This window comes from Orcinus orca, chromosome 10 (assembly GCF_937001465.1).
Source record: "Orcinus orca chromosome 10, mOrcOrc1.1, whole genome shotgun sequence".
Taxonomy (NCBI): Eukaryota; Metazoa; Chordata; class Mammalia; order Artiodactyla; family Delphinidae; genus Orcinus; species Orcinus orca.
The window spans coordinates 91,784,538-91,810,464 of NC_064568.1; the positions used below are offsets into that span (position 1 = coordinate 91,784,538).

The following is a 25,927-nucleotide window of genomic DNA, read 5'->3' on the forward strand; positions in this document are numbered from 1 at the left end:
GGATGTACATATTCAATACTGCCTTTTTATTTTAAAAATTCAATTTATTTCATGATTTTCCTAAAATGAACAACTTCTAAACCATTATGTATTCCTTTTATTCTTCCCCCCAAAACACTTCAAGCTCAATTGTACCTCTTACCCGATATTTCATAAGCTAAACACAGGGCGCTCAGATGCAGATTGGTTAAATATGGTCTATAACATCTTTCTGACTGCTTTGCGTACAAAGCAAAGGATATATATGTAAAGCATATATATTTGTATACAAAGCATGTGTGTGTATGTATCGTGTTTACATACACATATTCATACACACACAGGCACGTATCCACATACATACATATCCACACACCTATATATCTATACACATATATGCACTCTATTGGGCTTTCAATTGTCAAGTCCTTTATCATGCATTCTATTTATCTACCTAGTTCTACTCTTAAAGCCATGTAATTTGTCAGAAAGTATTGGATTGGAATTCTAGCTCTTCTGCTTTTTAGATATGCACTCTTGGGCAAATTACTTAGACACTCTGGGCTTCAGTTTTATAAGTTTGTTGAAAGGATTAGATGGTATACTGGCTAAGAAAGCAACTACATGAACACAGACAAGATTTAAAGTGAGCAGGGCCGGAAGGTTGAAAGCAGATTTAAGGGCAAGCTACTAATCAGGGATTGAAAAAACAAAGGAAAGAGATACATCACAGTCTTAATACAGTGGGAGAAGAACTCACTCAAAAAAGACATTTCTATGCCTGATAAATATTGAATGAAAGGCCTTTCTCTGCTCTTTGGAAATGGTTCAACTCAGGCTACCTTTGCAGAATCACAATAATTTATATTATCTATAACCGTGGCTAATCTGTCACCTGTTGATCTGACTATTCAGATAAGGCCACTGACTATTCAGCCTCCAAACCTCACATTTGGTAAATTTCTAGCACCTTAGCCTATTCTAGAGCTTCTTCAACAATCAGAGGGCATTTAGAAATAGAACCAAAGTAAGTAACAGCTTTAACAGTTTCTATAAAGAATCCAAGGTATGTAGCAATAAAGTACTCCTTTAAAAAGTTAACCTCTGGGGATTTCCCTGGTAGCACAGTGATTAAGAATCTGCCTGCCAATTCAGGGGACACGGGTTTGAGCCCTGGTCCGGGAAGCTCCCACATGCTGCGGAGCAGCTAAGCCCATGCGCCACAACTACTGAGCCTGCGCTCTAGAGCCCGCAAGCCACAACTAATGAGCCCGTGTGCCACAACTACTGAAGCCCGCATGCCTAGAGCCCATGCTCCGCAACGCGAGAAGCCACTGCAATGAGAAGCCCGCGCACCACAACGAAGAGTAGCCCCCGCTCTCCACAACTAGAGAAAGCCCGCGTGCGCCCAGCAATGAAGACCCAATGCAGCCAAAAATAAATGAATAAATTAATTAATTAAAATAAATAAGTAAATAAAACATGATCTTTAAAAAAAAATAAAAAGTTAACCTCTGTATTTTGTTTCTAGACTCTCTGGCAGAGAAGTACATAAAGAGTCAAGATCGTAGGAAATCATGTCAACAGGAAAGAGGGAAAAATCAGTGCAGTCATCCATACCTCAGCTTCCTGTAGGGTCCCGTGGTTTAGGCACACCATGTCAGGGCAAGTGATGGGAGACCCACATCCTTCTCGGATTGCCAGCTGCATGTACTGTCTCAGACACTAGGAGTTAAGAAGAAAAAAAGACAGATAATTACCCACTGCATTACAGAAGCACCAAGGTTATATAACCGCCACTGCCTCTTCTTCCTTAATTGGCAGACCTGGGGCTCTTGTACTCAGGAAACATAAGTTATCATGAGTGTGAATAATACTAAGAGCCATCACTCTGGAAAGAATGCAGAGACAGGTAATTAATTATGTATGACTTCGTCCTAAGAATACTGAGTTTATCCAAGGCAACAAGTCAATGCCTGTATGCTCACACATTTTATCTACCATAGATTGGGAAAAGGAGAAATGTTCTTTTGCACTAATGGCAAAAGCCTTCTTTGTACTTTTTTTTTTTTTTAACTTACATGACTTCCCGGTTCCATTTTTACGCAGTGGTCCTCTCCCTCAAAATTTGCCAGGAAGTAGAACCCTGTGACCCTCGTGCTGAGCTTGCCAAACAGAATCAAAATAAGATTAAGGCACTGGCTCCCCTATGAATACTCTCTATAGCAAATACACCTGGAAGAAGAAGTGTCAAAGACAATTTGGGAGAATGAGACCTTCCCAGAACTATAGGCCTTGGTAGATGCTATGATGAGGAAGTTTGAGGAGAACCCGGGGAGAGAAAATATTGGATAGGAAATAAGAAATCCGGAGAGAAGAAGTAGAACACCGTAGACAAACTTGGTCTACTCATTGCCTGTTGCGTGTGGATCTGGGGCACTGGGTGGAGAAGTGAGTCAGACTGAAAAGGAACTGAGAGCATTAGGAAGACCTCCCACCCCTCCCTTCTCCCTTCCAACCCATCCCCACAGGCCCACAGGGAATTAAACGGCATAGTTCCGGGAGATCAAACTCTCAAGAAATTCAAAAGCTGGCTCCTCAATTTCTACTAATTTGCTTATAATTGGTGAGCTCTTTTCTATATGCATGATGAAAAACAATCAAGCTCAAATGTTTGAGGAAGACACCCCCCAAAATACATAAGCGTCAATAAATTAATGACTCTTACAAAGTAATGATTAAGTCATAATTTGGTTCTGATTTTTACAACACTATACATTTATGTATCAACCTGCTACATTAAAAATACTGCTGTTGCACCTTTTATAAAAGCTTAACTAGTAAATAAATCCTAATGACATAATTGTGAAATCTTTTCCTTCCATTGACCATCTTTATGCATTTTCCCTGTCTGAAAATAAAACTATCACAACTGTATTATTTCAGAAAAACAATCATGCATTTATCTGATTGAAGTTACTGTTACAATGTAGTAATGAATTAATGACTAAGGCAAACCATTTAAACCATATTTTTAACTCGGTAAATACTTAAAAATTCCCTTTTCCAAGGAGTCAGTTTTTTATCACAGAAAAAACTAGAAAATAACCTAAATATCCAAAAAAGAAAAAGGCCTCAATAAATTATACTAAAGTCATGCAATAGAATGCTGACGAATCGAGAGAAGTATTTTCAAATGATGTTTAAAGACATGGGAAAATGCTTAAGATTTAGTATGAATTGGGGAATAAAAGATGATTTAGTATGATTGGAGAATAATCAATATCTGAGAACAGAGTCCTCTTAAGTCACTCTTCCCCTACAACTGACCACGTATAGATATAATATTTTAACTTTCACTTTTTTGCTCAAGAGAAGAGTGAACAATCACTTGCTCTAGGAGTTACTACACCAGACAAGGTCTCCAGTACGAGGAAGAATGATAAGAAAGCAGTAGCAAGGAAATGTGGGGACGAACTTCAATGTACAGGCAAAACTCGAGAGGAACTGCAAAAGTGGCTAAGAAAAATAGTGTCACACTAAGGGACAAATAAATGAGTCAATGATGTGAAGCCCTGTCCACCCAGCTTTGCTCCTGAGGACCTCTTGGCCTTCCAACTGCCACACAGATTCCAGCGTTCCTGCCTTGGTCTCTCCCGCTGCCACTTGAAACTGATGTAGAAAGAGTGAAAATGTATGGTCTCGAGGCTCAAAGGGAAGATATCTGAGAAAAACAAAGTGAACAGTATAATGAGCGTCAAATCCCAATATCTGGGCTCTAGCCTCAGTGCCACTCTATCAGGTGACAATGGGACCATTACCTAAACCATGACCCCGACTTGCCTCCCTTAATTTTTAAAATGGGGACAATAATACCTGTTATGGCTACTTCACAGGGTTTTAAACACTCATACGCACAAACACAAAGCTAAAATTGTGTACATGGAAGCCCTTCGGAAGTGTGCAAAATGCAGAATATTTAGTCATATTTCTACTGCATTTCACCTGGTCTCAGACTTCTAAAAACTTGGTGGAGAAATGTTAATCCTTTAGCCTTCTGAGATTATTCTTTCTCCACTCCCTTCAGGAAACTCGTTAAACCACTTGTGGTAGAGAAGCTCCATAAACAGAGCAGATATTTATAAGAGAACATCACACACACCTCTATTCAATCCTCTCTGTAGAACTATTTATTTGCATCTATAGAAAAGGCTTAGAGTTAAGTAGGAACTAAAGAGACTATGTGAGTCTTTATAGGCAAAAAAATTCATCTCAACTTATACTGCAAACTTGTAAAGCTGAAATCTAAGTTTTCCCAAGAGTTTATAATGTATGTTCTATTTGCTAATGTAATGCTCTTAGATACACTGCAACCAGGATACATAAACCCAGTGAATTTTGAAGCTTCCCACAAAGACTCTCCTGACCACAATATTATCTGACCTGTGCTTTTAGGACAGAAGTTGGAGGTGTATACACTGACTACAGTGTCTAAGTATATAACCTTTTTTTTTTTTTTTTAAATTCTGAGAAACACTGCTTCAAAATAGAGATTCGTAAGTGCATGTTGCTAAGTGACGCTACAGCACAGGCACTTGACACTCCCTCACTACGGGCATGCATTTCTATTCAAAGGCAAAGAGGGAAAACAACCAGCCCAAGTTACTGCCTCTTATGAATTTTCAAGTAACTTAGGTTCATTACATGTCTTCTATTAGCTTTCACAAAAATTTAATCTCAAACCCTCCCTCTCTTCTTCAGTACCTCTGGCTAAAGCACAAAAGAACCATAAGCATTCACATGAACCCCTGTGCACGTTACACAAATTAAACCTACGTACAATGGTTAACAATTCTGGGAGAAATGGCACCTAGCTTGTAAATACAGAGAAACACAGAAAGAGAAAAAAGAAAACTACCGTCATTGAGTCATATTAAAAAAAAAATCACATTCCATTAAACAACAGGATTAAACAAATGTCTAACTATGCAATTTTCATAACAGCTAACAAATTCGAAGGGAAATGTTTCAAAAATTGAACTTTTCAAAAATCTTTTTTTTTTCACATCTTTATTGGAGTATAAATGCTTTACAATGTTGTGTTAATTTCTGCTGTACAACAAAGGGAATCAGCTATATGTATACATACATCCCCATAACCCCTCCCTCCCAACCTCCTTATTCCATCCCTCTAGGTCATCACAAAGCAGCGAGCTGATCTCCCTGTGCTATGCAGCAGCTTCCCACGAGCCATCCATTTGGTAGTGTATATATGTCAATGCTAGTCTCTCACTTCATCCCAGCTTCCCCTTTCTGCGTCTTTATTCCTGCTCCGATGACCCAAAAGATAATGAAACAACTTTTTCTTTTAAATCGCCAATATTCCATTTAGTTTGATAGAACATAGAAACATCTTTAGGTCATTAAGGGTCATGTATAATAATGATTGTTCCTCAAAATCATTCCACAGCCCTCAAGAATTCAGATGGGATCTAACCAAGGATTTAACCATCAAACACCTGGTGAACCAGATGACGTGTCTCTTCCAACCCTGAGAGCCTATGAATTATGTACAGTGGAGTCTTCCCAGAAAGGGGTTTCTTCTAGGCCCCTTTCAGGGATGTTATTTTCCAGTTGACCAAAGGGCATTCTTCATTAGATATTCTCATCTATTAGGTAGACAAGGCAGAAAGGGCTACAACATTCAGACAAAGCTCCTATGTATCCACCACAAGAATTATACACACACACACACACACACACACACACACACACACACACAGACACACCAATATATTTACTATACAACTGCTCATTCTGTTACTACATTATAGCTTTCTTAAAGGTTTTTTCCTTTTTCCTTTAAGAAAAAGCATTACAATGAATAGTTGATGGAACTGGATTCTAATGATCAAGATTGAAGTACAAGCTCTAAAAGTCTCCTCTGCATCTTGGGCAAGTCATTAACCTCTCTCGCTGCAGCACTCACAGTTATAAGATGGGACAATACCACCTGCCTAGCCTACTCTCAGGGAAATGGAGAGTCCTCCATGAGGATAAATACATGAAAATACTCTGAATAGTGAAAGAGGAATGCAAAGGTACAGAAGAAGACGATGGAATAGAAGTCTCTGAACTTCAGGCAGGCACGCAGACATGAAAGCCCCAAAAGAGATGTGACCCCAAGAGGGTGGGGAGGGGAGGTAAGAGGACAACGGGCACTGTTGGGAGAAGAGAGGTAATGAGTGCCATTCACTGAAAGTTTAAATTGAGCCCCAGGATCGTGGACACTTCTAGGTGCCGGTGCTGGGGTTCTGAGGTCAAATAAAAACTGGCAGCCCACGTGGCTTGAAGCTGAGTTGGCGACCTATTGACTTAGGGTTTCTCATCCCTAGCTCAGCCGTGGGTGGGAAAGAAGGTGATGAGGGGGGAAGTACTTGAGGTCAAAAGCTAGACAGGCCTTGAGTAAGTGTCTGTTCTGCTTTTTATCATTCCTAGTACAATGCTGTACACTAAAATGGATATTTAATAAAATGCAGACTAACACTTCTCGGCCTCGGTACACAATTACATCACAATGTCTCAAGTGTGTTCTAAATAACATCTCTTATTGAAGCCAATATTCTGTTTACTCCAGTTCAGACTATGATGTGTGTACACGATCCAAGAATAATGCCTTCTTTGTTGGATGCCGTTGAGCTAAATTATTAGTACAACTCAAGATGGTATCTCTTCCAATTCAAAAAGCCTTTTAACACACCCAAAGTATCCTGGCTTGGAAACATATAATGGGTTCAAAAAAATTCAAATAAATCAACAACCCATAGCTAAGCAGTAAGTTGTTTCCTGGTACAGCATGATCCTAAAACTTTTTTCTTACAAAACCCCTTTCAGAAACCTTGACTTTTCACAAATACGATATTCCTAGTGACGGGGATCACCTTCATACTCCTTTGTCAACTACACAGGACATCAGAGGACTGATAGGAAAACCTGGTACCAGATGACTACAAAGAAGCCCCAAATCAAACAACAAACCGTAACTAATGTTAAAAAGAGACCTTAGTTTTACATTTCTCATCCTTAAGCTTCTCTTATTCGAGAAAGCCTTCCTTGCCTTGGACCCCAGTCTGATGCAACGCCCAGACTGTCTGCTCTCACAGCACCTTGATGACCAGCTAGCACAGTACTTTTCAAACTGGGTGCAAAGGTGCATTCTTGGGAGCTCCCAAGTTCTCCATGGCTAGGTTTTTTCCCCCCATTTTATGTTTATTTAATGGTATTAATTAAAGCAGAGAAGACCCATTTCCACTCAATGTCAACGCTCACACTTGTGCTGGTGGGGCAGTCCTGTTTTGCCAAGCAGGAATGCTTTCATTGTCACAGGCTGATGAGAAAACAATGGAAGTATCTGGGCCAAGTGAAAGCTGTACAAATCAAGATTTTTAGTGATTCCAACACAGAAAAGTGGCAAGATCACTGAATTACCACTTGTTCACTGGAACACACCAAACTCAGAGCCTAACTGTTAAAAGTCGTTTAGTGGAAACTAAACATCGCCCATCACATCAATGTTCACTTGAATTTTATCGGTCTATAATTTTAGTTAATATTTAGCTTATGCATTTATTCTGATGTTCTTGTTGTTTGAGATAGAAGTTTAAGGTGCTTATCCTTTGTATTATGTTTTATCAGTTTAAGTGAGTTTAAAATTATTTTTACTTTAGCCTATCTCAATATTGGGGTTCCAGTTATTTTCCCCTTCAAAAGAAATCCCTACTAAATCCATCAAAAGGAGGAGAACAGTGTGATTCTCAACGGCAGTGGGGCTGGTAGTATAGCACTTTCCCTTGAGGATGTATTAGAATATCAAGTCCTCCAAAGAGAATCTTATAAACTACACAACCGCCTCCTCTCCTCCAATTCTCCAGAAGACTCGGATTTCCCTCCCTACTTGCCAATATTCCCATCAACACCTTAGGTAACACTAGATTTTAACAACTGAAGCATGTTGTACATGGAAATCATGCAGCGATTATCATCCTACATTGCAGGAGACTGTGAACTTGCATATCTCTCCAGTAGCCCAGACACCTTCAAGGTCTGGATCCTGTCTTACTCCTCTTCATATCCTCTGGAACCACCCATCACAGGAGCTGGTACATGGTAGACACTCAGACATCTGTGGGAGCTGGAAGCATGAATCTACCACCTACCAGCTTTGCGGCAAAAACTCCTTCTGTTCCAATCACTGAAACAGAAACCCACCCCACCTGCGGCATTCCTCTCTTTTCTTCTCCTTGGACACATATGAGCTGATACCACCTTCCAGGGCCAACTCCACTGTTTTCTAGTTCCCATTCCCCGCTGACTTTCAGGAAATTTACCCTATTGATCATCTAGTTTCTTTCCTATATCATGCATATTCCCCCATGTATTGGGTTCTTCCCCAGCAGTTAAACATGCCTAAAAATATCCTACTTAAAGAAAAACAGTCCTCCCTTACTCCTATTGCTGGCTGTACACTACCTTCTTCATTCCTCTCTTCAGTCAGTGTGTGAAAGTGCTGTCTGCCCTCGCCTCCTTCACCAGCCCCATCCCCATTCTTCCCCTACAGTTTCACTGAAGTGGGTGCTAAAGTCAACAGCCACCTCCATGTCACTACATCCATACACACGTTCTTTCTTCCTGACCTCTCGGCGGTCTAAGACCCAATGAACCCACCCCTACTTTCTTGGAACTTTCTCCTCCCTTGCCTTCAGAATTCCACACTTCTCTGAGTTTCATTCTTCCTCTCCGGCCATTCCTCCTCAATCTCTTTTACTTCCTCTACTCAATTTTTAAATGCTGGAATTTCAGGATGGGATCAAAACTCTTTTCTTTTCACGCTTTCTTTTTGGTCACCTCACGAACTAGATATAACTAGTTATTTATCTGGTCCACTGCCTATTTGTTCTCAGGTCCATTCCCCACTTCCTGCTCTGCTCCGTAACGCAGAGAATGTACTTCCCGGGTTCCAGGGAGACTTGGCCAATGGGAGGCATTACTAGAAAAACTAGAGGGTGGGAGGAGGGAAGGAGCCTGGGCATTTCCACCTCCACCCCTTTGCTTTCTGTACTGACCTCCGACAGTGGCTGCATCTCCTGCTCCTCCTGGACAGGACCCTTCCCCATGGCTCTAGCTCCCACAGTGGCTCTAGCTCTCACCAGATACCCTAACTCCTATTCTAGTAATACCTTTTCTTCCTCTTGTCCCCTAGCTTCCAGGGGAGTGATGCTTCCTGTTGTTGCTAATATCTAGGTGCTTCACTGCCCTATTTGGCTTCTCGGTCCTCCATCACCTTTATAACCAATCACCTGAACGAAACTTCCTGTTTTGAAAGACCAGGAGTGATTTCCATTCTCCTGGCCAAATCTCAACCAATAAATCAATGAATCCCAAATTTACCCTTCCAGGCCAGGTCTCTCCACATGTGCTCCAAAGCTGCTCATCAAACTGGGTACTTAGCATACTGGGCCCTGAATGGCTCATAGGGACCTCACACTCACATGCAAAGCTGAATTCATGATCCCCTCCCCCAAATCCCATCCTTGTCCTGTGTATTCTATCTCTAGGAATGGCATTTCCATGCACGCTGTTGTACAACCCAGAAACCTCAGAGCTTCTGGCTTGACGCCTCTTTCTCTCTTACCCCTATATCCAATAAACGCCTACTACACATCTTCACCTGGTTGTCTAATCACAGCCTCAGACTTGACTTAGCAGAGCTTTGGAATCCGCTTGCCCCATCATATCAACACACATGCTTCCCCACATCCCCAGGCTTCCCATCTCAGTAACTGAAACCAATTACCTACTTGTGGAGCCAAAGCAAAAACCATCCATCCCTGATTCCTCTCTTCCTCAAACTCCACAACCAAAACAGGCCCCAAATCTAACCACTTCCTACCACACCCACTGCAATTCAAGTCACCATCACTCTTTCAAAGACCCCTGCAAGAACTTTCTCAGGGGAAAACTGAAGTTTTCCCTTTTGTCTCACCTGTGCTGCCTTTCTTAACAGAGGCAGGCCCCAATTCTAATACTAGTTCCAAAGGGAACCCTCTGTGCCAGATGCTATCTTACGACACAGTACAGCCAGAAAAGCAACCAATGGTTCCAAGAGAAAAAAACAACAACAAGGCGGCTTGCCTGCCAAGTTTACATCCTTCCATTTCCTCCAAAGAAACATTAGACCTCAGAACTGCCAGCCCTCAGCTGGCCCCAGCGCCCCAGCCCACAGGCCCAGGACAGGCAGTGAGAATAAGGACATCCCAGATTAAACATCGGTAGATTCCACTGAACTCATTTATCACTTTCTCCCTCCTCCTCCTGTGTCCCTAAAGAGTCCCTATTTGAACTCTCAAGCAGCCCTTCTGACTCCCTCAGAATGCACACAAGGTCTCAGCAACACAGAAAGGAACAAATCCCAAAATAATAAAGGGTCAAGAAACTCCTTTAGCCATGACGTAAGACTAAGCAAGTTATCTGTGTAAAATACAACCATTCAACCAATCTAAGCAAACAACTGGAGAATGCAGTACTTACATTCTACAAGAGAATTCACAGTGAGTATTAAAACTATATCATACAGGAAATTCCCTGGCGGTCCAGTGGTTAGGACTCTGCGCTTCCACTGCGCAGGGCACAGGTTCGATCCCTGGTCAGGGAACTAAGATCCCTCATACTGCACAGTGTGGCCAAAAAACAAAACAAAACAAAACAAAACTACACAATACAAAGGACAGAAGGATAAATTAAAGGGATGGACAACAGATGTGTGACGAAGCAAGAACAGTAAGAAGTTAATGTTAGAATCTATGAGGTGGTGGGAATATAGATATTCATTGTTAAAATTCTTTTGTCTTGGGCTTCCCTGGTGGTGCAGTGTTTAAGAATCCACCTGCCAAAGCAGGGGACAAGAGTCCAAGCCCTGGGCCAGGAAGATCCCACATGCCACAGAGCAACTAAGCCCGTGTGCCACAACTAAAGACACAATGCAGCCAAAAATAAATAAATAAATAAATTTGTTTTAAAAAAAATTCTTTTTGTGTTTTGTTTTGTTTTTTAAATTAAGGGTACTTTAATTAATTTATTTATTTATTTATTTTTGGCTGTGTTGGGTCTTCGTTTCTGGGCAACGGCTTTCTCTAGTTGTGGCAAGCGGGGGCCACTCTTCACCGCGGTGCGTGGGCCTCTCACTGTGGTGGCCTCTCTTGTTGTGGAGCACAGGCTCCAGATGCACAGGCTCAGTAGCTGTGGCTCACGGGCCTAGTTGCTCCACGGCATGTGGGATCTTCCCAGACCAGGGCTCGAACCCGTGTCCCCTGCATTAGCAGACAGATTCTCAACCACTGCGCCACCAGGGAAGCCCTTTTTGTTTTTTTTTTAAGGATTTTTTTTAACATCTTTACTGGAGTATAATTGCTTTACAATGGTGTGTTCGTTTCAGCTTTATAACAAAGTGAATCAGCTATACATATACATATATCCCCATATCTCCTCCCTCTTGCATCTCCCTCCCACACTCCCTATCCCACCACTCTAGGTGGTCACAAAGCACCGAGCTGATCTCCCTGTGCTATGCGGCTGCTTCCCACTGGCTATCTATTTTACATTTGGTAGTGTATATATGTCCATGCCACTCTCTCACTTTGTCCCAGCTTACCCTTCCCCCTCCCCGTGTCCTCAAGTCCATTCTCTATGTCTGCGTGTTTATTCCTGTCCTGCCCCTAGGTTCTTCAAAACACATGATAGTGAGCAACTCATATGTACTTCACTCACAGAGTGCTCTGCAAATACTCTGGACCAGTGCATCGGAAACCCCTGGAGGAGGAACTGAAACACAGATCACAGGACCCCATCCCCAGAGTTTCTAATTCAGTAAGTCTAGGGTGGGGCTCAAGAATGTATAATTCTAACAGGTTCACAGCTGCTCCTGATGCTGCTGGTTTGAGGACCACTGGCCTAGAACTAAAATACTCATTACATGAGAGGCAGGAGAAAGGAGGAGATGATGGCAATAAGAATATTTGTCGAGCTCCTATGATAGCGTTGGTATGCGTCTTAAAATTATCTCGTTTAATCTTCATAGTAACTCTGAGACGGAATTATTCCCACCTCACACAAAGCAGTTTGGTAACTTACCCTAAGTTCCCATGACTGGTAAATATAGGAATTGAGATTTAAACCAAGGTCTAGTGGAGACAGAGCCTTTGCTTACTTCCCCCCTACCTCACCACGATTTCTGCCATTAGAACAAAAGCAGGAGAAAATACTGGAATCTTTATAACTTGAAAACACTACTTTTGTTCCATCTGAAGGTTACTGACCCCATAAACCACAGAATTATTCAAAAACTAGACACCATTCCATATTAAAATGATCTGCATTTCATACCATACCCAGGAAACTTTTACAGCTATAAAATATTTTTTTCCAGTTGCAATAAAGATCTCTTTGCTTTAGAGTCTCTCATTCATTAATTACCCTCAGCACACGGGAAGCACTTGGAAACAATTGGAAGACTGACGACCGCTAGGGAACGCCAGTAACTCCACAAGCATGATGCATGAGGGGGTGAAAGAACACTCATCTTTGAATTAGGAAGTCTGGGCTTGAACCCTGACTTCAGTTTCAACATCTAAATATACACTAAGTGTACTGGAAGCTTCCAGGTGTGTAAAACAGACCTCTTAATCTCTCAGCACTTGTTTTCCTCAAATAACTTGCCTGAGGTCACACAGTTGAACGTTCATAGCACACCCCTCAATCCCTTCAACCTGGGGCTATGGCCACCAGTGTATTCAGATTATACATATACTCTCTGGTCTCTGGAATTCCTTGGATTTTTTAAAATCATTTGCTACTTACATCTTCTTTGTACTGACTCACCTTTTACGTACATAAAAACCAGTTGTCAATTTTACATTAGAAAGGCCATTGTCCAGCTTTAGAAATTTTTAGGATTACAAAAACCTAATATGGGCCTCATCCATTGTTCACGCTAACAAACGAAATTTAGGGAGCACATACCATGTGCTAGGCGGTACATTATGTATTTTCACAGAGATTGTTCTTACTTCGTCCAAACTACCCTATGATTCAGGAATTAAGAGTATGGAACTTAATTCTGCACTGGTTTCTTGATCTGTAAACTGCAGGGTAAGAGTAAATGGGGGAAAAAATAATTATCTTACAATATAAATATTACATAGTAGGTACTCAGATGCTCTTGCTTGCCCTTCCTTGATTTTTTTTTTAAGGTAAATAAAGAGAGGGTCAAAAAGATTGAATTAAAACCCTACATTCACGTGGCTAATAACTCACAAACACTTTCCAGAAGAGGCGAACCAAAAGGACCTCCTTACTGGGGGTGGGAAATGATTCAAAACCACTGAGGCTTTCACTTAACACAGAGCTATTTACTTCCATAGAAACGGGGCACTGACTGTGTCCAGCCTGATCCCAAGAGGTTCCATGCATATCTGAAATCCATATCCTAACCAAACTTTGATTAACTTAAATGTTCAGAAAATGGTGTTTTAGAGTTAATTGAATTTTCTAGTTAACTCACAACCTTTTCGGCTGCCACTTGTCTAAGTTTTTAAGTTTCTTTTCCTACTTAGTAACATCTTGTCGCTGAACATAGAGTTTGTGTGTGTGTGTGTGTGTGTGTGTGTGTGTGTGTGTGTGTGTGTGTGTGTGTGTGATAACGCATCTCCCACCACCTTAAGCCCACCGCTATGAGCGTTATTTTTTCATTCATTCATGTCTCCTATGTGTATACTTTTCCAGACAGGGCCCATTTTTCTAATTTGACAGCACTGTGAATACCAAGGTATAAAATCAGCTTGAAACTGTACTGGCACTGGACGAGCCACATAGTTTTTAAAGATAGATTCATGAAATGAGTTTGTTTTGCTGCAATTAACTTCCTCCTTTAAAAAAGGAAGCATGGATTAAACAATGAGATAGTATGTTCTTTTCACACATCAGATTAGAGAAGGTGAAAAGTTTGAGAATACCCAGAGTGTCAAAGAAGGGGTTTTTTTCCTACACCATTGGTGGGAATGTAAACTGACACAACAGTATGGAAAGGCAACATGGCAACACATGATGATTTAAAATGCACACACCTTTTAATTAGGCAATTCCACTTCTAGAAATTTATCTCAGATATATTTTCATATTTATGTAAGTACAAAAATGTTTATTTATAATAGCAAAAACTGGCCCATCATTAGGAGGGACCTAGTTCAATAAATTTTGATACGGCCATACCAGAGAACATTATGCAGCACTTAAAAAGGAAGGTAGGTCTGTACATTATTATATAGAAACATGTCCACAAAACATTAGGTTCAATTTGTAAAACTCAAGTTACAGATCCCATTTGTCTATTACGTGATGTGCACGAATGTGTATCCATCCATGTGTTTCTATACATTAACAGAGAAAGAGTCTAGAAGGGGATACAGGTGAACTGTTCATATAATCAAGACTTTGAAAGGTTTTTAACTTTGTTTTAAAACCAGCACATGTCACATTTAAGATTAAAAATTAATTTTTAATTTAAAAAGAAGAGAACAAGGAAAAATGGAATAGAAGACAATAAGTAACTGAGATTTCACTCTATTTCTAATTAAATTCTCTACCCCCATCAGCATATACGACACTGGTCACCAAAACCTTTGCATTTAGCTGAGGTCTAAGACTGAAAGCCATTCTGAGTTGACAACTGAAGGGAAGAGAGAATTCAGCCAAGTAGCTTTTTCTTCTCACTCTTCTGTTGGGGGCTTTCATTTGCCTGTTGGCTTCCTATTTCTACAAAGAGATAAAAGAGGAACAAAAATCTTCCACATGTCACACTGAAATTACCGCCAACTTTGAAGAAGGACTTGAAGTTAACTGGAGTAGCCATCTGGTCCTGGCACAGTTGCCCCTGCCTGTCCCGGTACTTTTGGAAACTGGCAATTAGGTGAATGATTTGCTTGGGATGGCTGATTGGGCCTCAGAACATGAGTACCCAAATCCCAAAAACTGTTATACTAGCAAACAGGCAGTTACTGTATATCTACTTCATGATCTTCAAAAATAGAGATTTTTTTTAAAAAATTATTTATTTATTTATTTATTTTTGGCTGTGTTGGGTCTTCATTTCTTTTCGCGGGCTTTCTCTAGTTGTGGTGAGCGGGGGCCACTCTTCATCGCGGTGCGCGGGCCTCTCACTATCGCGGCCTCTCTTGTTGCAGAGCACAAGCTCCAGACACGCAGGCTCAGTAGTTGTGGCTCACGGGCCCAGTTGCTCCGCGGCATGTGGGATCTTCCCAGACCAGGGCTCGAACCCGTGTCCCCTGCATCGGCAGGCGGACTCTCAACCACTGCGCCACCAGGGAAGTCCCAGAAATAGAGATATTTTTTAATGACTGATTTGGGTCATGATATGGATGAAATAAGTGAAAGTACTTAGAAGGATGCCTTGCACTAAGTTGGATAAGTTTGCTGCTATTATTATGACAACAACAATGATGATTAATGACACCTAATTACCTTCCTGGGTTTCTGCCCTCAGTGAACTTCAAGTCTAGGTGGAAAAATAAAATGGATCTATGCCAAACAGCTAGAGTACAAGACAATACAGATATTTGTATGAAATCTTTTAAATCAGATTTTAAATGCTAAATGCTTTCAGAGAGAAGATGATCATTTTACACTCAGGTAACATAACTCAAATGTTACCAGGGTAAGAACAATGTTTGAGCTTTTCATCAACAAATCCTCCCCAATCTAGTGTTCTGCTCGTCAAAATAAGTATTTGTTGAATAATGAGCAGAGGTATGCTCTGACCAAGCAATGAGACATCATTAGAAATTGAGCAGGGGGAATAAAAAAGAAAGAAAAGAGGACAATTCTAGGAAGAAGTAAAGACCTGGAGGTATGAGGTACCTCACACACAAGAAGAAGCAGAGGGTGATTTGGGTAAACACTGTGCAACAACGGTTCCTAGAGGAACTTGAATGTTAGCACTAAGGAGTATGATTCAAATAGGATCACGTGAATCCCTAATAATGGCAGTAGCATTATGACAGCAACATTTTAAGAAATCTGACAGTAGTATCCAAACGGATAGGAAGGAGGAGAAGTTGGGGACATGAAAATAATTTAAATACTCCATACCTCAAAAGTACAGTCTACCATGATAAATACAGCATATGTTGACCAGGGTGTTCTCTGAGCTCTACCCACCTGCCCTCCTTCATCCTACTCCAGTTCTGTGCACTTTCAGACCATTCTCAACCGTATGCCAAAGCCATCCTCCCCACCCCACACCCAAACAAAGCCTTCCAGTGCCTCCATAATGCTCTTCAACATGGCATACAAGACCCTGCTTGCCTTTCCAGCCTCCTGCCCAAGAACACCCATACTTCCAACAACATGTTCCAGGGATGTCTTTCAGTGGGGTTCCTCAGTAGACCTCTGCTCCTTGGTTCTGTGCCTCACACGTGGTTGCCCCTCCTCCCTGTAGCACGTCTATCAATCAATCTCCTCTTCATCTTTTGGCCTTATCCCCTCAGGAGACCTTCCCTGACCTCCTCAGGAGACCCTCCCTGACCTCCTCAAGTCTAGTTTAAGAGGGTTCCCACATGAACCCTCAGCACACTGTATTTCCTCTATCAGTGGATCTGCTTCCCACGTGAAGGCTGGACTGATTATACCTTATGCAGACAATTAGCACAGTGGCTGGTACACAGTAGTAGCAAATGGAAGAGTAGAATCAGGACTTAGATGGGAATAGACTTAGAGGAAATTGGAATACAGGTGATACTTCAAAAGAATAAACTTTGGTGACTCAGTGGATGGAAGGGAAAGTTCTCTCATTGGACACCTTCTTTCTTTTTCTTTCCTTTCCTTTTCTTTTCTTTTCCCTCCCTTCCTTCCTTCCTTCCCTCCCTCCCTCCCTCCCTCCCTCCCTTTACAGCTGTGTTGGGTCTTTGTTTCTATGCGAGGGCTTTCTCTAGTTGTGGCAAGCGGGGGCCACTCTTCATCGCAGTGCGCAGGCCTCTCACTATTGTGGCCTCTCTTGTTGCGGAGCACAGGCTCCGGACACGCAGGCTCAGTAATAGTGGCTCACGGGCCCAGCTGCTCCGTGGCATGTGGGATCTTCCCAGACCAGGGCTCGAACCCATGTGCCCTGCATTGGCAGGCAGATTCTCAACCACTGCGCCACCAGGGAAGCCCTGGACACCCACTGTTGCCCACTCTCTGGTCATGATTTGCATGTTTGGCCAGCCTATCACATTCTGCTATGTGGTTCAAAGAATTAAACACTGGCAAGGTATGCTTTAAAAAAAAAAAAGACATATAAGTGCAGATTACCAACATACCATCTGTTTATAACCTTCTTTGTGAAAAAGAAATTAAATCTTGGTCCATTTTCTAGAACCACCCTGCTACCCTGATACTACATGCTTTTCTAAAAGAAAGTAGAAAAGCCTTAAGTACTTGTTCAACCCATGATCAAAGTCAAGAATGTTGTGCAAATGAAGCTTGTTCCAAAAGAATTGTGTCAACCGAACCAGGGGAAGGGGGAACAAATTTATTAACATTCCCACATTGGACAGAGCCCTGTGGGTGAATTTTTAATGAGTAACCTTGTCCTTGCCCTCTAACAGAAAGATAACCTTCATTCAAATAATACAAGGCTAGTGAATAGAATAAAAATTTGATTTCAACCAATTTTATTCTAGAGAACAGAACTCATACTAATAAGTAGAATTTATATAGAAACAGGTTTCAAATCAATGCAGAAGAAAAAGATAATTCAGGATTAGAATTTCCAATAACTGAATAGCTAGTGTTATGGTATGTCCCAATCCTGGACGTTTTCAAGCAAAATCTAGATGATCACACCAAAACCAGTAGAGCTATACATGCTACCTGTATTCCAGGCACTGTACTACATGCTTTATCTAGATCTTCTAACCTTAAAGGATGATTTATTATTATCCCTACATTATATAAAAGAAAATGAAGACTCAGACTATCCACAGACATAAATGGCTATCACCTGCTGGTCCAAGCCACTCTCATTTCTGGCCTGGATTATCATATTTACCTTCTACCTAGTCTCCATGCTTTCACCCCTGCCCCTGTAATCCATCCTCTACACAGCTGGCAGGGTGATTGTGATGGTTAATTTCATGCGTTAACTTGACTAGGCCATGGGATACCTGGGTATTTGGTTAAACATTATTTCTAGGTGTGTCTGTGAGGGTGTTTCCAGATGAGATTAGCATCCAAGTTGGAAGACTGAGTACAGCAGATCCACCTGCCCCCCAACCCACCATGTAGATGGGCCTCATCTAATCAGTTGAGGGCCTGAATAGAACAAAAAGGTGGAGGAAGGGAGAATTCACTCTCTCTGGTCGACTGTATGAGCTGGAACATTGGTCTTCTCCTGCCCTCAAACTGGAACTTACATCACTGGCTCTCCTCATTCTCAGGCCTTCAGACTCAGAGTGGAACCACACCACTGTTTCTGATGAGTCTCTAGCTTACAGACAGTGGGTCATGAGACTTCACTTCCATAACTGCATGAGCCAATTCCTTATAATAAATCTAAGAGAAAACAGAATCCTAATAATAGAACCAATAAAAGATGTATGTGTATATATGTATGTACGTATATACTCTTACATATATACACGTACATACATATGCATATATACATATATGTAAGAGCATGTGTATACACACATACATACGTATCTTTTATTGGTTCTGTTTCTCTGGAGAACACTTATTAATACACTGATCCATTTAAAACAACATTAGATCCAAAATAACCCACAAAAAATAAAATAAAAAGGGGGGGAAAAATTACATCATGTTACACTGTAGGTTAAAACCCTCCAAAGGTTTCTGTTCTCACATCAACCTAATGTCGAAATTCTTATCATAGCCTGCAAGGTCCTACCCACAAACACCACTATCTCTCTGACCTCATGTCTGATCTCCCTACACACACACACACACACACACACATGCATACACGTGCATGCACACGCACACTGGCCTCCTTGCTGTATCTGAACATATCAAGCACACTTCCAGCTTAGGACCTCTGCTTCCCTCCACCTAAAACTCTCTTCTCCCAGGCATCTATACAGTTTGTTCCCCATGTTCTTCAGGTCTCTGCTTAAATACAGAATAATGTATTTTCTGCTTAAATAAGAAATAAATTAATAATACAGAATAATGTATTTTCTGTTTAAATAAATAAATGCTTAAATAAGTCAACCCTCTGTATCCGTGTGGTGGGCAGGTTGGTTGGTTCCAGCACCCCCACCAGATAACAAAATCCACTGATGCTTGAGTCCCTTAGACAATATGGCCTAGTACAGTCGGCCTTCCACATTCCTCAGTTCTGCATCTGCAGATACAGAGGGCTAACTATAACACCTTGTCAGTGAGACTTCCCTGACCATCTAACGTAAAATAGAAACCCCCTCTCCTTTAGCTTTCCCTATCCCCTTCCTCCTGCTTTGTTTTTCTTCAGAGCACATATCATCATCTGACGTCTGCATTTACTTATTAGTATCTGTGTCTTGCACTAACCTGTGACCTATCTGAAAACCAGACCTTGATCTGATTATTTACGACTGTATCTTCACCATCAGAGCTGTGCATGGCACAATAAATCTTTGTTGAATAAATGAAGCCCAGACAACCAGATTTGAAATCTATTCTCTTAAATGTCAAGCCATTCTGGCATCCAGGAAAGGAACCTCTTTCACTAGGAAGGCAGGGGCATTAGATCTAAGGTCCCTTCCAATTCCAGGACTATGATGCCATGACACCATCATTAGGGCCTTAAGAGCATGGTTCTCTCTGCTGCTCTTTCCTTTGGCCACATTTTACCACTTTCCTTGAATAAGTAAGTGGTAAGCATTAGGCAATGGATGAGATCATAGGTCCAGGAAGCCAGCTCCCCCTTAAGTCATCTCTAGTCCATTTCTCATGCTACTACAGTTTGCCTTTATTTCTCAGATGCTATCTGACCTGCAGCCACTCAGTTGTCAGTGGAAAAAGAGAGTATCAAAATTTGTGTTTTCACACCAGTGGCTTGACTGCCAAATATACAAGTCATCATAGTTTTATCATTAAAACTCCAGTCAAGCATAAGCAGCAAGAACATTGAGGTCATTTACAAATAAAGACAAAGATAAATTTACCAACTCACCATCGATCGTCCAAGATAAAGTTAAGGGAAAGCATAACACCAACCTTGCAAGCCAGGTTATATTTTAGTACCAGAAACCAACAGAGCAAGAGAGGGCTCTGAACTGGCAGAATTTACTTCTGTCTATCTAGTACTACTAGAAGACATGGGAATCCAGGGAGCTGGAGATTTTAAAACTTCAGGAAAGGCTGGCAGGTCACATGACCAGAAGAGGGGACGGAAAACTGTTCCATAACATTGCTGGAGTAAGATGCCTCATTATTTCCTGCAGTCCACAGAGTTCTCAGTAAAAGACACTAAAAATGATACTAGATTAAACATTATCAAGCCAGTAAGTAATTATATTACTATATTCTTATTGGGGGTCAGCAGCTCTTAAACGTTAGCTTGAGACACTTTCATCTGAATCTTTTACATCCACCAGAAATGTACTCATCTGTTGACTTTCCAAGTTGTGTTGGTTTTTGGTTTTTCCTATAAGTCCTACTGCTAGGTCTTCAGTTGAAACATGCAGCCATTAGCCACTCTTTGGACAGATCCAACAGAGAAATTTCTCTTTCTCAACCCTAACTGCTAATCTGTGGGTGTCTCAGAATAGTAGTGAGTTGAAATCACCTATATAACCACCTTTTTTTTTAACATCTTTATTGGAGTATAATTGCTTTACAATGTTGTGTTAGTTTCTGCTGTATTACAAAGTGAATCAGCGATATGTATACATATATCCTCATATCCCCTCCCTCTTGTGTCTCCGTCCCACCCTCCCTATCCCACCCCTCTAGGTGGTCACAAAGCACCAAGCTGATCTCCCTGTGCTATGTGGCTGCTTCCCACTAGCATTTGGTAGTGTATATATGTCCATGTCACTCTCTCACTTTGTCCCAGCTTACTGTTCCCCCTCCCCGTGTCCTCAATTCCATTCTCTACATCTGTGTATTTATTCCTGTCCTGCCCCTAGGCTCTTCAGAACCATTTTTTTGTTTGTTTTTAGATTCCATATATATGTATTAGCACATGGTATTTTTCTCTTTCTGACTTACTTCACTCTGTATGACAGCCTCTAGGTCCATCCATCTCACTACAAATAGTTCAATTTCGTTTCTTTTTATGGCTGAGTAATATTTCATTGTATATATGTGCCACATCTTCTTTATCCATTCATCTGTTGATGGACACTTAGGTGGCTTCCATGTCCTGGCTATTGTAAATAGAGCTGCAGTGGACATTGTGGTACATGACTCTTTTTGAATTATGGTTTTCTCAGGGTATATGCCCAGTAGTGGGATTGCTGGGTCGTATGGTAGTTCTATTTTTAGTTTTTTAAGGAACCTCCATACTGTTCTCCATAGTGGCTGTATCAATTTACATTCCGACCAACAGTGCAAGAGGGTTCCCTTTTCTCCACACCCTCTCCAGCATTTATTGTTTGGAGATGTTTTGATGGTGGCCATTCTGGTGTGAGGTGATACCTCATTGTAGTTTTGATTTGCATTTCTCTAATGATTAGTGATGCTGAGCATCCTTTCATGTGTTTGTTGGCAGTCTGTATGTGTTCTTTGGAGAAGTGTCTATGTAGATCTTCTGCCCATTTTTGGATTGTATAGCCACCTTTTTATAAAAGGTTAATGAGGAAGCAAGTCAAGCCTTTACACGATTTCCTTCCTCTAAAACATTTTCGAAAAACAGAACAGCTCAGCCTACTGACAGAACTTAGGAAAGAGAGGAATAATAATGTTAACTTACTAGGGGTCTGGGACTGTGCTAGTTACTGTACGGGGATTCTCATTCGATGCTTCCTACAACACTCTAAGATAGATACTACTATCCACTACTCCCCCTTCATCCTACAGGTGAGAAACTAAGCTTCACAGAAGCCAAAGAACTTGCCTAAAGTTATACACCAGTAAACAGCAAAGCCTGAACACGAGCCTGGGTCTTCCTAGCTCTGCATCTGCACTTTTAACCACTATGAGTACGACACTGGAAGGGAAGAATGGAGGTGGGAATAGAAAAATGACATTCCTTCCTCCTTATGTAGGTATCGGTTAGAATCCAGGAAAGAACCACTGCAGGTTCTTTGCTTCATTTGAAAGTTACCAGTCCGTGTGGGTGCGCATGTATGTTTGGATGTACTCAGAAACATACACAACGTATGCACGCACACACACTGCAAATCTTCCCACACTGTAAATGTCTCCCAGGCTCTATGTGGGCCTTGCTTAAAGGTCACCCAACAGGCCCCAAGGAAAAGAAGGGCTTGGTTTAAAAAGCTTTATATTTCCTCTCACTTTTTCAAACACTGGAAAATCCATTTGGCTCAGAGAAATGAATAGTAAAAGGAGTTCTAACTACTTAGAGCCAACAAAACATAATGGAAAAAAGGCAAGAATATGGCTGGACTTTATTTTCTTTTTGCTCAGCACATCCTGTCTTTAATCTGAATGGTAAATAGGCCATGCCAACATACTAACTCTTTTTAGGTGAAATTATCTAGGTTATGAAAACAAGCAACAACTGTGTTTTCATTATTCTTTAATTCGTGGCTGACAGAAATAGCTTCCAAAATAAATCAGAGAGGCAAATATTGCTCACAAGGGAGAAACCCACAAATTTTCCCTCCTTTGATAATGGATTTTTGTGAAATTTTTTTTCTTTCCCTTGAATTATAATTGTGTGGTATTATCTGAAAGAGTGTGTTGCAAAAGCTAGAAAAGGGGAATTTGAATTTTCATATTTGCATTATTTAAATCCATGGGGGAGGGTGGGGAGAGAGAGAGAGACTTTTTCCATATTATTCATTATTAATTAACATCCCTGAGATATTTAACTTTCAAGTACAACAAGGAATTTTACAACACCTCCCTCTGTAACTCCACAATATCTTTGGCTCCGTGATGCACCTAATGATTCATGACTTAAGTCAGGCTAGTGAGAGCTCCACCCATCTTTGTCCGTATATTTAGCTTCCCTTGCTTCATACTATACTTTCTTCTCTATGTTAAATCTGAGCAAACAGTCTAACAGAAACCATCTTCTCAAACAGAACATGGTAAAGCTTCTTTTAACAAGAAACTAGATACATCGATGGATTATTTGAAGCAACATCTGTCCCCTTCCTTTCTCTGGATGTCATTTAAATCAAGAATTACATCCATGGGGTAAGTCAAAGCGGCATTCTTCCATGCACTGATTGTGGGGAAATTAATAGGTATTCCACTCAAAAAGAAGGTGGCATTGGTCAAACGGAAATGCTTCATCAGGAGAAGGTCAACAGGGTCCCTTTGCTTTCTTTCTAACCACAAGATTTCACAGAGTCTCTAAAATGCAATTATGCTTTACATGCCTCCAAGAGAGGACTAGAAAACATACACGTTTCCAAGCTAATTTGACTTGGAAACAGAGCTGGAGGGTCATGGAACACCCTTGGGTTAGGGAACACCCGCTTAAGCGCCAGGTCTGAGCTGGCCAACAGCCAATGGTCCAGTCAGACATTGTCCATCCTGTACTCTCCAAGCACACTGATCTGTTTCTTAGGGAAAACAGGACAGGGACAGAATGTATAAAGAGCTTTATTGAACTGATGAAAATATATAAGTATAGCACAATCTCTAGCAAGAGAACCATTACATTTGGACATTCTCTTCATGGGAGGGGGAAGAGGGAACCATCTTAGCAAAACCATTTTAAATATATGGCATGCACAAGAAGGCTTTCCCAGTCGATAATTGGAAGATGTCATCCAATCGTACTTAAAATTGGGAATTAGTAGTATGTAGCCTATTAAAAAATGTCACAGGTTTCTTTTCAGCCTTGAAAACACAAAACACATTTAATATCTTTAATTCGAATGCAAATCAAAATCTAGGGGGATCAGACACATTTTTAACTGGTATTTTTAACTGGTTTTTAACATCAGTAACCCTCAGATACATTTTTAAACTGGTTTTTAAAAAGAAGACATAAGAGCTCTAACAGAAACGTTAGAATAGTATTTCAGGTGAATCTGGTATCAACTGCAAATTTATAGACACTAATGTAATCAAACACATACAGCTCACTATTTTGGCAGATCATAGAAAACGGGGTATTGGGAAGCCAGGGAAGGTTAATGTTTACAGCGATGAAAAGTTCCCAAGTTGGAGGGATACCAACAATACGAAGCCATTTGTCTTTCTGCTCTTGAGTACTCCCCAACAATGAGGAAGTATGAATCTAAATGACAGAATAATCTAATTGTATGAACTCCTACCCCCAAACTGCTGAAGGAGAAATAAGAAGCAGTTGTCTGTCTTTAACTGGGAACTAAGCTCTATGGAAACAATAATATGGCAATGGCAGTAATCTGTGAGTATGAAACACAGCCTCTGCTTGTCTGCGTATTCCTTACCCAACGCTGACGCACACATTTGAATTCTGCTCTTCGAGATCTCATTGCAAAAAGTGAATTCCATATCCTGCTTTGAAACATCATTAACCCTCAGACAAAAATTTCCACTCTGGCTTTAACCGAATGTTGCTTCTGACTCATTTGTTTCAAGGATTAGCAAAGGTCCTGAAGCGATGTGAGAAAGTCAAAGAAAACAGTTTTGAAGCACAGCACTCAGAAACAAAGTAGACCAAAGGAAACTGAAGCTGCCCCGTGATGACAAGGCCGTTTCCTTACTTCCTGCGAAGCAACACACGCTGACAAGATGAGGAAGAACCAGCCTAAACATCACTTACTGAAGCCTCCTTCTGTCCACCCAACTATCAGTGTAACATCCTGGTCCCTACACTCCTAACCTCCTGCTCTGCTTTTTTTCTAAGCCCCTATTACCCACTAGTATGTAACTTACCTATTTAGTATGCTAATTATTTATTATGTAACTCCTTTGATAGCATGTAAGTTCCTAAGAGCAAGGATCTATGCTGGGTTTTGTTTCTTTAACTGATAAATCGCGGCGCCTAGAACAGTTCCCGGAACACACAAATGCTGCTCATTAGATATCTGTTGAATAAAGGGATAAATGATACTATTTCTTTGCCATCTTTGGATCCTACAGTTGAAAACAGAAGGAAAGGATTTTAGTCACTTTCCTTTTTACCTAAAAATTATTCCAAGCCTTCTCTCTATGCTAATCCTCAATCCAAAAGAATTTAAGAAAATTGATATAAACTAGCTAGAAAATGTGTCATGTGAGTTAAATTAACTTAGAAAAAAGAGATGGAGCAAAATTTACTTCACCTTAACTGTTTTTTTTTAAAAAGTATGCTTAGTAAAATGTCTTTTTATAAATTATTCCAGTATTTCCTAAATGATTTCTTTCTCCTCATTCCCGTTGGTTTAAGCACTGATCACTGTATCTAAACTGGTCAATGTCCTTCACAAGTCAGGGGTATTAAATTCACATTTGGCTGGTGATTATTATGCTTATTGTATAATAAATATTAACAGTCTGTCCATACAAGGCCTACCAAAGCAAAGATAGACAGTTGATTACTGTGATTTAGGCATAAGGCCCTCCCCTCTACCATGCTGAAATGCCCAGCACTCTTCCTAGCTGACTCTTACTCCATCCTTAGTTTAAAAGTGTAGCTATTTCAAACACACAGGACACACAGGAGAGAGGTAGGTACCATAAATAGAGGAAAGATCATTTATTTCTGGGCCTATGAATACAGGCC

The 25,927-nt window shown here is 40.8% G+C and overlaps 1 protein-coding gene and 1 long non-coding RNA gene across 4 annotated transcripts in view; one reads left to right on the forward strand and one right to left on the reverse strand.

Annotated features, from left to right (window-relative positions):
• RNF144B (ring finger protein 144B) overlaps window positions 1-25,927 on the reverse strand; it is an 83,603-nt gene that overhangs the window by 43,757 nt on the left and 13,919 nt on the right. For all 3 annotated transcript variants that reach the window (XM_012534381.3, XM_012534380.3, XM_012534378.3), the window contains exon 3: window positions 1,600-1,704. In XM_012534381.3, the coding sequence (XP_012389835.1) occupies window positions 1,600-1,704 (105 nt within the window). The remainder of the gene's footprint in view (window positions 1-1,599; window positions 1,705-25,927) is intronic.
• On the forward strand, window positions 23,267-25,278 carry LOC117202690 (uncharacterized). The gene is made up of 2 exons (XR_004485170.2): window positions 23,267-23,421; window positions 24,802-25,278. It is a non-coding gene; the product is annotated as an uncharacterized LOC117202690 (long non-coding RNA).